Source organism: Uranotaenia lowii, chromosome 1 (assembly GCF_029784155.1).
Source record: "Uranotaenia lowii strain MFRU-FL chromosome 1, ASM2978415v1, whole genome shotgun sequence".
In the NCBI taxonomy this organism is placed as follows: Eukaryota; Metazoa; Arthropoda; class Insecta; order Diptera; family Culicidae; genus Uranotaenia; species Uranotaenia lowii.
Window position 1 is genome coordinate 121,766,840 of NC_073691.1, and position 15,107 is coordinate 121,781,946.

The window sequence follows — 15,107 nt, forward strand, 5'->3', positions numbered from 1 at the left end:
CCGTCTCTTCTCCTGTGAATACAAAACAACATCAAATCGACAATAAAAAAAAAGCCCAAACCCATCCGTGAGAATGGAAATGAATCTTGTTATCCTGTCACTTACCTGCTGCCACCACTTGGAAAACACAGGGCGTTTTTTGCACTCCAATCGCGTTCCGACCCCAGCAAGAAATCGTTCCGTAGTCCAAATCGGACGTTGGTGTGTAATTAAGCCGTGATAAGCCGGTCTTATGGGTTGATGTCGGGATTTTTTTCCGTAGCAGAAGTTGTTTGGTTTATTGTTGGTTGGGCCAGAGCCAGAGTATTTGTGGAGATTTTTCGTTGTTGTTTCACCGCCACCATCGAGAGTTGAGGTCAGTCCGTTCAGTTTCAGAGCCGAGTTCCGATGCGACAGTATGAAACGAGAAGGGAAAATAAGGGAGAATATCTAATTACTAAGACGTCGGGAATTTGAAGCGCTTTTCTTCTTCCTTGGCTTAGAGAAGAAAATGAGCTTTTCGTTTTGCTTTTCCGTTTCGTTCATGCGTTCATGAGTTTGTCGGTTAGGTGTTGAAATTCTTCTTTTTTGCGCCCTACGATCACAAAAGAGCGCGACACGATTCAGATCGTGATGAAAACGGAAACGAGTTTTGTATTCATAATTGGATGTCTGTCAACGAGATGGCCTAAGTCCGTTAATGAGTAAACAGGAGAGTTGGCGGCACCAAGCCAGGGTGTTATGATGACGATAACTCGAAAGCATATCAAGCAGCCGCAGTTTTCTGGAAACTGCATTGAATTTAAAACAGCCGTCTACCGGATTAATTTAATCCGAATAAGGTCATGGTAGGTTTTTTGATTTTTTCCCCCAAGAAGATTTGTTTTTAGGCTACACAGAAAGATAAATGTAACCATACAACGCACGTTTTCACATCATCGTTGCAAAACATATGAGGTAAGAAATATATTCAAACAATACCATATTTTCGAACTAACAAACTTTCCTTGGCAGGAAATCGATGCTGTATGATGCGATGGAGCCTACGCTTCCGTCGTCGGGAGAATCGGGTTAGACAAAATGTATCGATAACTATCCATTCAATATCTACTTCAAAGTGATCGGTACAATCTTTAAATAGCGAGTTTAGAAAAGTGAAATTTATCTTTTTCTCTGTACAAAGTCATTTTTATTTTAAATTAGTGAAATATTCCCTGACGAAAAATAATCAAAATAATGTAAAGCTTCAGCTTTGAATGCTCTTCAATCTGTCATGAAATATGCCGTTTTTTCACACGTAATAAGCCGATTCCTTTCTTTCCATGTGGTTGCATGTAAATCTACGTCGATTTTTCTAGCTGTGTATGTTTTAGAAAATTTTCAGGGAATATTTTAAACATTGAAAAAGAAAGCACAAATTCAAATTAATTGAGTTAAGAAGGGGCAACTTTTGAATGTTAATTTCAGACAAAACAAAGTGTTGTGTTTGAATTAAATTTTCTCAAATTTCGTGGGTAACCGATGCAAAAGTTAAACATAAATCCTTGAAAGGCAAATAAGTGAAGAAAATTTCCAACAGCAAAAAAGGCCTCCAAAGTATTCCGACAATTTTCACACTCTTTTGAAGTTTGTCTTTTCGAAAGGATGGTTTCTTATGAACGAAATTTCTTATGGGATTTTTTCTCCGCGCCGACATGGCACGGATCGCTTTTTTTGCTGCTTCTCGTCATCTAAGTGTTCGGGTTGTTGGTGCAAGAATACCCTTTTGTCGGTCCTTATTATTATCCTTCCGGGCTTTTGGTCTTGTTATACACGGAAAGAAGATCATTGTCGTCCTTTTGCTCTGTTTTGTTTCCTGTTCTGGCCCCGACGCCCCGCGGGACCTGTGCTGGTTAAAAAATCCCTATCCGGACACATTCAAATGCAAGGAACCGTGCATCATTCTGTGAAGGTGTCGTTGCGTGTTTAAAAGTGCGTTCTGGTTAGGGAGATAAGCATCAACAGTTTTGCAAAAAAAAGGCTCACCTACATTATGCGGTTGGCACTTTATTTAACAAGAAATTCATTAATACGAAATTAAAACTGTCAAATATGTAATATTTTTAATTCCGATTTCAAGGCGATATAACAAAGAACATTGATACATTCGTAGTTTAATTGTCTTATCTTAGTTATAGCACTGACTATACTGACATGACACTTAGAAAGAATTTTTTGGATAGAAGCCATCCCGTCGTCATGGCGCGGCAGCTAATTGAATATGAAAAAAGCATTTTCTCCAATCTGTTCAGTACTTTTGATTTGTCTGAATTGATCGATTTTTATCAAATATCTGGTGTAATTTTTCATCTGAGCTATACTATATTTCTTCTATACGGTCAGTGCTGCTCCCTCGTGAGAGAAGTGATCATAAATGCCAAATTTGGGCCAGATCGGATCACGGGGAGGGGTCGATTAACGAGCCTGAAGTTTGTATGGGATTTTTAGACATTTTGTTCGAGAGGAACATGAAAATCCAGTTTTTCATCAGTAACTTTGGTCCCTTCAGCCGTTTTCCCTGAATACGGGTTTTCTGAAAGGCTTCAAAAATTAGCTAGCTTATTTAAGGATGATATTCATCACTGTTAATGCTGCGTCAAAATGTTCGACGCAGTACCTCATTAATAGTAATGAATATTACCCTTAAAACTGTTAGCCCATTTTATAAGCTTATTTTTTTTTATCGTTACTCAAATCGAAATTAAGTCTTGCGATGAAATGATTGACATAATTCAGGCTTTAAGAAAATCCGTATTCAAAAGAAATCGGGCAAAGAGGACCAAGGTAATAGACAAAAAACTGGATTTTTATGATCCTGCTGAAACAAATGTCTCAAAATCCTATGCAAACTTTAGGCTCATTGAGCGACCTCTTCCCGTGATCTGATCTGGTCTAAATTTTTCATGGCCTACTAGTACTAGGGCTAAGATCAATTTTAGTTTGCAGCGCATAACTTTTTCAAAAGTCGGGTAATTTGTGTTGCTTTATTGTACATCCTCCATGAGGGTCAACGATCAACTTCAACGTCAACTTTAAACAACCCACAAAATAAACAAAACAACCGTTTTTTGAATTCGCACTGATGGTATCTATCAATTTAAACTAGCTTGTTTTTATGAGCAAATAGAATCCCAGAATGAGTAGGGGAGATAGGGCATAATGGTCACCTTAAGGAAAATGCTTATTTAACCATAGAGAACTGCTATAATATGTTGATCAGATCATTGTTTCGTGTTCAGACACTAAAATAGACTATTGACTAATTGGCTGAAACATGAAAATGTAGATAAAAACCTTTAAAAATACATTTAATTTTTTTTTGCCGAAAGCTGAAAACCAGACACTGTAGGGGCATAATAAGAATCCCCCTGGGGCAGTATAAGCACCATTAATCGGCAGAAAAAGCTCATCGTGCTCCGATTAATTGCGCTCTATTCGCCTCGAGTCAACAAATTTAATTAAAATCGAGTTTTAAAATTGATTTAACCCTTCATTTCATGAATTTTTATTTTTCCTCAAAATTTATTTTTTACAGTTGGAAATGATGAGTAGGGGAGATGAGGGCATAACGAGCACCCGAGGCATAATGAGAACTACGCTTTTCTACGAAAGTGCGTATTTTCTTAAATAAATTTTCATGAGGATTTGTTTCGTACTTCCTATAGTATTAATTTTTCACAAAAAAAGGAATCTCCTTATCATCTTTACAGAGATATTTAAAAAAAACTAGCTTGGTTCTCAAGTTACGAAAATATTATAATTTTTGAGCACCACGAAATAAACTCTTATGATCTTAAAATAACCTTGATCTATAATGTACGCACTGCAACATGATGTACACATTGTTTCTCAATTTTTACCATCATAAAATTTTTTATTTTTCACTTTTATCAATTTTAAAACACGTTTTTACTTAAATTTGTTGACTAGGGGCATATAGAGCACCATATTATCGAGGCATAATGAGCATTTTCTGCCGTAGATTCTAGCAGCGAATTAAAATTGATTTATAGCGCCACACCTTGACTAGTTTTCATCCGACAATTTAGCCTATTGGTGAGGTGTCGGAGAGGTAATCAAAAGACTAGAGTTAGATAGGTGATTTTTTCCATTCACAATTCATGATCGATTTTTTTATTGTTACATTATACGGCTAGTAGCATCATCCTCCGAACAAAGCACTTAATGTATGAGCGTGCGTGAATTGTTTGTATTCTACAAACAGACCTAGATTATTTTGTTATTGCTTTGTTTGATGAATCTACGACTCACCTGACTTCATCGAATTGAATTCGCTGCTAGATTCCCCGGCAAAAACGCACATCTTGCTCTGATTAATGGTGCTCATACTGCCTCAGGGGGGGTTCTCATTATGCCTCCACAGTGGCTGGTTTTCAGCTTTAAGCAAAATTTTTTAAAATGCATTTTTTAACGTTTTCATCTAGTTTTTCACGTTTCAGCCCGTTAGGGAATAGGCTTTTCAAGTGTCTGAACACGAAACAATAATGTAACCTCCATATTATAGCTATTTTCTATGGTTAAATAACCGTTTTCCTTAAGGTGGCCATTATGCCCCCATCTCCCCTACATCAAGAAAAAAAAATTAAAATAAAATACGATTTTTGACTTTTTCCATACATTTATTGTTGCAAATTTGTTACTTTATGAAACAAAGGGTTAAGTGAAAAACCGAAAATCAAATGATGGTGACAGATGTGAAACGATGCGTAAATCAAGTTGCAATGCGTTCATTTAAAATCAAGATGAGTTAAAGGCCATCAAAGCTAATTTCGTGGTGCTTAAAAATTATAATATTTTCGTCACTTGAGAACCTTGCTGGTTATTTATAAATATTTCTGTGAAGATAATAAGGATATTTCTTTTTTTGTGAAAAATTAATACTATAGGTAGTACGAAATAAATCGTCATGAAAATACGTACTTTTGTAGAAAAGAGGAGTGCTTATTATGACCCGGGTGCTCTTTATGCCCTTATCTCCCCTATTCAATTTAAAGAGACCCTGAGTTTTGATTTTATTCAAATTGAATTCAAGTGTACTAAGGGTGCCAATTTTTGGTTACCGATAGTCCTATTTGCCATTGGTAGTGTTCGTGATGCTTGTTGATAAACTCTCACTTTTCAGTTTTAGGAAAAAACAACCTCGAAAACGTTTATATTTGTCTGTTTTTTATGTTTATGTGTACTGAGAGTTTTTTTTTAGGTTAATCGTCCCGTTTCGTCTGTACATGCCCAGCAACTGAGAAAAACAACTCTATTCGTTCAAAAGAGCAATCTAAATATAACTTCACAAATTAAAGAATTGTAGATGAATCTTTTTTCCTGACTGTGTCGCCAAATTTTTATCATTTTTCCGTTATTTTCCGTTATTTCTGCAGATAGTAGCATATTTGTAAGCTGCTATTACTGGTATGGAAATCTCTCATAGTAAAAGGCAGTGATTGAAATCCTCACCAATTTTCTCATCAGAGGCATTCAAAATACACACTTTGAGGGCTCGCATAGCTATACAGGAGACGATACATATACATTCATTCAAACCTCCCCCCATGAGGAGGATCTGCTCTGAGAGACACTATTCGTTTGCTGCCCCGAACGAACTCTCTCAACGTTCGGTTGCTACATGATGCATGAAGAAGACGGGGCACACATACTCATTTACGTTCTTGAATTTGAATAACTCCAGCCGATAGCTGTCGTTGAGGAGAACATCTTCAACCTCGCCGCAAAGGTTGAGGCAACAACAAAAACAACCAAACTTATTGCGTTGCACGGCCCGCAACGTATAGTGCAAAGAGGGGGGAGGAAAAAGAAACGAAAAAACTAGCTGCCTGCGTGCGGTTGCTGTGCAATAATAGCAAATAGCAATAGCAGAAAAACCTCACGCATTCGATCCAGGCACAAACGAGGAGACTCGGGTTTGCTCTGTCTTTTGAATTCGGTTCCCTCAAGGTTGTAACAGGAGATGAGTGAGAGCCATTCGTTTGGTTTTTTGGATTCGCTGCCTCGAATGTATACTGCTTCTTGAAGGCGGGCCATATTGAGAGCGTATGCATCATCGGTTTTGTCGTTTTCGCTGCCTCAAAGCAACCTTTGCTTCCGAGTAAAGCAGTGAGCGAGAGAAGGTTGATCAATTCATGCTCAGCAAAATTCAATCACTGGTAAAAGAGCATAAGAACTGAGAACGGCACAGCTTTCAAAACGCTCTAAATCTCTTCGACGCAGGCTTCCGTAGCTAATGTTTTTTAACTGATTAAAATGTACCTAAAATTTGGGGCAAATATAACTTCACGATGGACAAATGCACACAAAAAATAAAGTGCTGGAAAACTTCGTAAATTTTCTTTATTTACTGATTTTCCTTTTTTTCATACCTTATTTTCTTATTTTTTATTCTTAAGCTACGCAACACAATATTTTTTAAAAATCCAATTGATTCCGTTTTCAAAAGCTTATTACATTCACTCACCTCACTCGATTGAAGTCGTGCAGGAAGTTCCGTTTGCTCTCCGGATGAATTGAATGTCCAGTGGAAGGATTCGGCTGGGGGAGATGCATCCACTTCGCACTTGAGCTGTAACGATTCGTGCTTGAGTGCTCCCAGTAGCTCTTCGCGGTCTGTCGAACAAACGGGTGCGTCTAAAAATAGAAAAATAAAATGGAATACAAATGAAACATCAAATGTAGAGATCGAATTGGTTTCATGATTCTTGGGAAACTGTCTTCCGGCAGTCATTAAAACATTCTGTTTCATTAAAACCACTGTCGAGAAATTAAAACCTTTGTCGAAAAAAAATCATTTATTTGTCGAGCGAAATGAAAATTGTCGCATTGAACTGGAAATTAATGGTTGTGTTTTCATCAATCAATCCCACAAACAATTTAATCAATGGCAACGAAAATGTCACAGTGTTGATTTTCCTGGACCATTTCCAACATCATTTTCTACGCCGCCCCGACTACCGGCTGGGTGATTCGTTAACTGAAACCCGTCGATTATCCTTTTAATGGACCATTACACACTGAGCTAGAGCGTTGTAACTCACGGGGCAGAATTGATAGATACTTGGCGTCCTCGGGTTTTTGAAATAAAATTTTAGAAAAATTCGGTCCGACCCAGTTGCCGGATCTGGTTGAAAAATGCCCGGATTTATTAACTTTATTTGCAAAGTCTACTACTTAGATTGAGTTTTTACAACCAAAAACAATTTTTATTTAACAAAAATAATCATATTTGGTTTTTTGGAAGTTTAAAACACGATTCAATATCTGATTGTGTGTTTCGAAGGATAAAAGTGTTTCAAGTGATTTGAGTTTTGATTTTTGTTGAAAAATTACTGAGTTAAAACGAAATTTTCCCGGTTTTATGGTCTAAAAATTTGGAAATCAAATACTTATATTTCGTCTGGTTTAGATAAAATAGTCCGGATTTTCCAGCCTGGATACGATGCGGAAAAAAATCTAGGAACCTAAGGCTAACGCCTTAATACACCATTTTAATTTTTTTTTTTTATGAAAAAAGATAGAAGATTGTTTGTGAATTGTTTAATATTCTATTGAACATTCGTTTGTTTACAATGAGAAAAGATAAACTATCCTTGAAAATTTTCGGAAAATAAACGAGTGAGTGGACAAACATGACTTTTTATGGAACTGGCATTGGACGGAGTGTCATCAATAATAAAAACATGTCTCTCTAGAATTGAGATGAATACTGCATTATCTCTTTATTCTATTGAGTGGGGTAAAAGTACGGTAATAATCTATTTTTAGAAAATTTGACAGTTGTTTTAACAAAAAACCAAAAAATTCAATTAACACTTTCATTGAAAATAAAGAATTCGAAGAAACTAAAATCAATATATTCATTTGGAATGTCTGGCTCCAAATTCTTATTCGTATAGCGCTAGCTAGTCCGCTGAACCAACTGGTTATTTCGATAAAAATTTAGTGAGCTAGCTAAAAAGACAGTTTTGCTTATTTTCGGTACCACTAGCTGAAGAACGCTAAATCCTTCAAGTTCAAGATCAAGATGAAACAGATCATCATTTCGGTAACTTTCCGCTTCAAAACCTGTAGTGTGTTCAAAGATTGATTCCAGAATATATTTAATGTCGCTTTAATGTTTAATCGCATTGAGCAGTTTTGATGAAATTTAGCCACGTACTAGAATGTACTTTTTTACATAATCGCACCAAGTTTCGAGATGAAAATGTTAAAGTTTGATTTTGAGAGGCTATCTCAATGTTTCCTACTTTTACTAAAATAACTCTAAGTCTCTTCCTAGTGTTCAATAAATATTCAAAACTCATTCAATGAAAAGAGAATAAGTTTATCTAGATGGCGTGAAAATTTTTTGAAAAAATATCAACTATGAGAGAAATGGAAGTCAGTAGAAATTGGAAGTTTGTGCGCTGCTCTGCGTGATTTCATTCTGTTTCGAACAAAACTGTATAAACATTTTTGTTAGAATTATTTTTTACCCGTTTATGCACAGTTTGGTTTCAAAACAACACTAAAAAAAATTCAAATATCTCGGAAACGCTAGGATATTTTGAAGAGATGTACTGACAAAAAATATTCAGGGAGAAAGTATTCAGGGGTTTTTCTTTTGATGAAAGTTAGAAAGGGAATTCTGTTACCTAAGCAGATCAGCCATGAAATACAGAAAAACTCAATTTTTGTTTAGATTATACTATAGAAAGACTAAAATTTATTTATTACAAACGACCCAACAGTTTAAAAAATACATTTAGTTAATATTATAATGAACCAGCGGTGATCTGATATATGTCCCGTTAAAAAGAACAAATAAAGTTATTCTTTCAACTCGATAACTTTGAAATATAAATAAAGTTATATGTTTTTTCAAATTCGAAAAGGTGCAATGGATATTCGTAGAAAAAAGTTGAATTAATTAATGAGGCCTTTAATTAGAAAAGCATTAGAGAATTTACAAAAAAAACTGTATTGACTTATCATGCGTAAGATAACGAATGGAGTATGGTTATATATGGCGCAATAGACAATTCTTGTAATGGATTCATTGAAACCAATTAAGTTGAATCCTAATAATTTTTCGTTTTCAAATGAGATTACCTACTTCAGATGTTTTGAAAATTCGTAGATATTGTAGGATTTACAATAGGGAAATGAGCTATTTTTTTTTAATGTTAAATCTCGTCTCAGTTGTGGTCACTTGAAGTGCTATTGAAAATTACCGATCATCATTTACTTTTTTAAATAGGCTTCATTACGAAATAGAAGGTTTCGATAGGAAACGTCTAGGAGCATAGAAGGTGTAGGGCAACCCAATAGTTACCAAAATGGAACCTGATCTATACCGTTCTCAAACTAACACAACCCTTCCCTGAGATACTTGAATATGGATTCGCAGACGTACAGACGGTTCCCATAGCTGGTGATACTTGTTTACTTCTGTATCTGAGCTTTTTCAATTAAACTTTTGGAATACGCAAGGACAAGGGGTTGCAAGTTGAACCTAGAGAGTATCCTACTAACATTCCTTCCCTTCATCCTTATTGACTACTAGGGCGTGGCCGGCGCCGTTATTGATCTTTTCCAAAGGGAGAGCATGAGTTTTGTGCTCTGAGAATGTACTGTTAATCCCAAACACCATTCTGTTGGACTTTGCACAAAATTGATGGACTCGATCAGTAGCAACCATTGGCGAGGTGGAACTTGATCTGCTTAGCCACGCCAGCGATCATGAAATTCGAAATGCATTGAACGTTTGGATGTGAAATATTTTTGTGGAAACTATGAAAAGGTTGTTGTTGTTGTTTTTAAATCTGTTATAGCATTTCGGGATTAATGGTTTAAGGTTGATAAGTATTTAGTCAAAAAGCTAAGCTGGGCAAAGCTAATACCAATAAAAATTCAAATCTCTTGGAAACGCTTTGATATTTTTAAGAACTGTAAAGATAACAAATATTTAAGAGATTGAAAGAACTTGGCCCTTATTTTTTCATTACGACATTTGAATGTACATATGTGTGAGATATCTAACAAAGTATGCATAAAAATTGCAAAAATAAATTTTAATCATTGGAAAAGTACAGGGTCCAGCAATTGAACTGCTACATTACTTCCACAGTAATTATTTCGCTGCACTCGAAAAAGTATTGAACGATCCCTCGTCGCTTTGTTTACATTGGGTCTTAGCTATCATTGTATGTAAGTGTTATTTTGAAATCAGGTGTTATCCGGAAAAATGGATCTCGAACAGAAACGCAGCGCTGTAGTTGCCTTTTTCTTAGCTGGCAAACGGCAGAAGGATATAGTTCGTGAGCTGCCCGATATAAGTGGGTGCAGAAGTTTTGTATACCGTACAGTTAAAAGACACCTGGAGAACGGAAGTGCCTGAAAACGGTATGGTGGGGGACGCCGACCTACTGTGGTGACACCTGCCATGGCGAAGATCGTCAAAAAGCGCCTTAAAAGGAATCCACGTCGTAGTGCCACTAAATTGGCAGAGGATCTCAACATATCGGATCGAAGTCTCCGTCGGATCCTGAAAGATGAACTTCAGACCAAGCCCTACAAGATCCAAAAGGTTCAAGACCTTACGGTGAAGCAGGAACAAGAACGGGTAAAAAGAGCGAAGGCGCTGCTGAAAAGGGCCGTGGAAGGAAGGTTGAAGAATATCGTGTTTAACGACGAGAAACTCTTCACCGTACAGTTCGTGAATAAGCAGAACGACAGAGTTTGGTTGCCAGACAGAACACGAAGCCATGCCGACTTGGTGACGGTCACACGGCGACAGAAGCCAGCATCGGTGATGGTTTGGGCCGGAATTACCCGTGATGACCGGACTACGCTGGTTTCTGTCCCAGAAGGAGAGAAGATCAACCAAAATACTTATCGGGAACTAGTTGTACAGAATGTCGTCAAACCGCACGTCAACATTTTGGTTCCAGGGATTGGGATTTCTATCAGGACTAGGCGCCGGCTCACAAAGCGAAGAAAACCCAACTTTAGATTGCACAACATTTTCCTGTGTTCATTTCGAGCTCCGAGTAGCCGGAGAGTTCGCCAGACATGAACCCTATGGACTTTGCTGTTTGGAGTATGTTGGAGGCCGAAGTCTGCTCTAAGAAACATGAAGGTATGGAAGTCCTGAAGCGACACCTCGCGGAAGCCTGGGATTAAATACCACAAAATCACCTGCGGGCCTCATACGATGCGTTCCTCGACCGTCTGCGGCGAGTGGTTAAACTCAATGGCAAACAAGTCGAACTTAACCAGTGAATTTAGAAAAAGTTATTCGTTTTCAAGAGAAATTGAATGAATTTGAAATAAAAAGTTGTTGTTTTGATCAATTTATATGTTTATTTGAATATAGCACTTCAATTTGCCGGACCCTGTAGTTTTGGCAAATCGCTGTCATTTCTCTAGATTTGCAGTTTTTTAGAGTTTTTCTGATCTCAATCAATCACCATCTTCTTACACCCAATTTACAAGGTTTGAAAAAAAATTGCAAGAACGTATCAAAATGAATTAAGAATTTCTAAAATTATTTTTCTACTTTGATGGGCCTTAACTTTGATAGTTCTCAAAACATCGACTTAAAACCTGTTGTGTTGTGTAATTCAAATTAAAATGTTATTATTTCACTAAATTAATAAATGCTCTTCTCATTTAAACAAAGTCATGCATTTCAGGGTTAACTATGTAAAGACAATTGATTGTTAATTTTTAATCTGCCATTTTACACCGCAAATACTGTTTCAAGAAATATAAAGAGTGTTTTGGACAAAAGCATGATTCATCTTAAATCGGGACGCATTAAAAAGGGTCTATCTCGGAGCTATGTAAACAAAATAAAAATGTTTTGTACTCAAAATGTAGTTTTTTATTGCACTTTAATAGAAAAATTATTAAAAAAAAATTTCGATGTGGTTTTGATGAAATTTTGAACTTTTCGTCAAATAACACTCATCGTAGATTGTACTCCATATTCGCCCTTTTGTTCCACCATCTCTTCATCTCTGTTGCATCCCGAGCCGTCTTATCATTCTTCTTCATCTTCTGCTTGACAACTGCCCAAAATTTTGAGACAGGGCGGAATTGAAGGCAGTTGGGTGGGTTGATGTTTTTTTTTTCGACAAAATCCAACCCGTTGTCCCGATACAACTGTAGTACCTCTTCGCTGTAGTGGCATCATCTGGCCATCTGGCAAATCTGGCCAAAACTTTACTGGTGAGATCTAATGTACGGAAGAATACGTTTTCTAAGGCACTCCTCCTGGTAATTCTTGGAGTCCATGGTCTTGTTTGTTACAAAAACCGGGGTTTTTCGTCCACAGCTGCATAAACCTAGCCAGATCAAACACTTTCCTGCAAATCTATCGGCAAAAACGAATTTGAACTTGTCATTGACATCAACCCGATCAGTAGCTTTATAAAATTTTCGGCCAGGAAGCTGCCCAAAATACATCTTTACGTACGTTTCGTCATCCTTGAGGATGCATCCGTCGTACTTCGTTAGAATCTTGTTGTGTAATTTCCGGGTACGTCCTTTGGCCACTAAATTCTGCTTCAATGTCCGGTTTGGTTGCTTACTGGCTTGATAAGATCATATTCCTTCGCGCAGACGAGTCCTTCTGACGGCGCACCGGTCGGTGTTGAATTTCTTGGCGATGTCATAGTCCGACTGCCCTGGGTTTACCTTGATCGTTCTCAACACCTTCAAATGCAATTTCCAGTCCTTAGGTTCAGTATAACCCTTGGTATGAACCTGCCGATCGATAGTATGCATCTCACGGAAACATTTGAGAACGCTACACAAGGACGATTTGACCATTTTTACAGATTTCGCGATATTTTAACCCAAAAAAAAATGAAATTTTTCGAAACCAAACAAATTGTATTCAAATTTTCAACACTGATAGAGGAAACATTCTAAAACAAAATACTGTTAAATCATTCCAGATCCGACAACTAGGAGCGCTATAGTCCTATTTGCCGCTGATAGTGTTGGTGATATTATGCTGGTTGTTTCACAACACTTTTTAGTTTTGGGACAATCAACCTCAAAAACGACCATGTTTGTCCGTTTTTTGTACCGAGAGTTTTGGAGGTTAATTGTCCCGTCTCATCTGTACACGCTCAGCAAGTGTGCGTAAGAAATATCAAAAACAACTCTATGGTATGTATAATAAACAGTGCGTCCAGATTTAATATGATCCATGCTTTAACTTTCTATATCATAAAATAGTGTCATGTTTATACATTTGATTTATCTTGAAGCATTTTCAATCCATATCATCCAACTGTGCATAGAAAACGCATTTAAATTTTCGATTTCATGAACCTGCAATTGAATGCTCCACTAGGAGCTCGTGGACAGTTACCATTGTTACTGATAGCTATCGCACATTGTACATCCATACATATAACTGGTCTGGGAAAGTCGATCAACCATGCATAAAAGGCGTGAAATTACATAATTTTGCAATCAGTTTTGCAACAATCGCACACACAAACAAATTACCAGCCAATTGATGAAACACAACCGGAATCATTGGCACCCAATTCGAAAATTTTTCCCGATCCGTCGTGCATAGTTGTAGGAGGAGGCAGAGTTGAAAAGTGGCACATCAGCCGGCAAACTGGCGCCCTGTCGTTTGATTCGATTAAATATCACGTTATAGTTGGGAAGCGTTTTGCTCCGTTAGAGTTTGCAAATTGACGTGCCGATATGTGAGTGAATGATGGGCTGTACCCGTATTCGATCGGGGGATCCCTGTTTTTGCACTGTATGAGCGTCACAAAAATCATTCCGACAATCGGTTACAGCGATATTTAAATTCAAATTTAAATTCGCGCTTCGATTACTTTCATGTGATTGGACATCGCAGATCGTTTGACATTTTAATAAGGACGTTCATTTCACCACAATTTTGAATAGCCACGTTGAGTTGAAAGAAAGAGGTGTTTTATCGTAGTTCCTCAGCTTTGTTGAATTCGTTAATGGTTTAATCAATTTTGTACTTTTGGTAAAATAACTATAATTAAAATTGAAATTCGCTTTTTCGTATTTTTGTATATGACATTCAGAATGTTCATATCAATATCATATTATTATCATATTAATATCGTGTTACAGATGGAAGATTGTATTCGTCACAGGTCATTGGAAGATACACTCACACATGAACGATATATGTAATGCCTATAGAGATGTAAGGTTGGTATAAAAAGCTAACAAGTGTTGTGTATTTGTCTGTGATTTTAATGTCTGAATAAAGTCCCTTTTGCCCAAACAGTCGGAAACGCTCGGGTCACCAGTCACTGCCAACAGTAGCGGAAATTTTTCATTTCAGTTGAAAATGTTTGTCATTCCATCAGTGCAGTTACACTTCTGGTTCCTGACAGCCTTTCTGCCTTCACCCAGTACGCATTGCACTTCCCTTGACTGGGGGGCTCACTCGAAAAGGGCCATGGCACTCCGTAATACCCCAAGCTTGACTCATGCCTTTTTCCAATTAATTCATAAAGCATGGAAGCATGGAGCGTACACGAAAACCCTACCGAGCCTCGTTCGCACACGTCGACGGACGGCCCAGAAAAAATCCCGCAGGAAATCTATGTACCGTAAATAGGGGTAACATTGATCAATGGAGTAACTTTGATCAACATGAAATTTTTCCACATAATCATCAATAACTAAGTCTAAAATTAAAATTTCTCAAAACCAAAGCATTTAGAAGCAAACAGGTTAGTTTATGTGAGAGTTCAACTTTTTTTTCTTAGTAAATGTACTGCTTTGGGGTAGTTTTTGTTGTAGGTTGATGTAAATTATTGATATTTGAAAAATAGGGACATTTTCCAAGAGTAATCCAGTCTAGGATAAAAGGCTAGAAACCCAATCAGAAAAGTGCGAAAGCCTAGGGAATTGAATGAAGGCAATATTTTATTGGTTTTTGTAATTTTAATTTTATAAGTAATGTTACAAAATTTAGCCCCTTAATTAGCATCATTGTCCATCGTTCGATTTTAAAATTGTTGTTTGGTCTTAACACATTAGGTACCGCGATGTTTTTTTTT

General features: G+C 37.0%; 1 protein-coding gene across 1 annotated transcript in view; it reads right to left on the reverse strand.

The window, feature by feature from the left end:
- The window catches only part of LOC129739534 (titin), a 513,907-nt gene that overhangs the window by 78,117 nt on the left and 420,683 nt on the right, over window positions 1-15,107 (reverse strand). The window contains exons 11-12 of the mRNA XM_055731016.1: window positions 6,506-6,675; window positions 106-229 (exon numbers count right to left, since the gene is read on the reverse strand). Of these exons, the coding sequence (XP_055586991.1) occupies window positions 106-229; window positions 6,506-6,675 (294 nt within the window). The remainder of the gene's footprint in view (window positions 1-105; window positions 230-6,505; window positions 6,676-15,107) is intronic.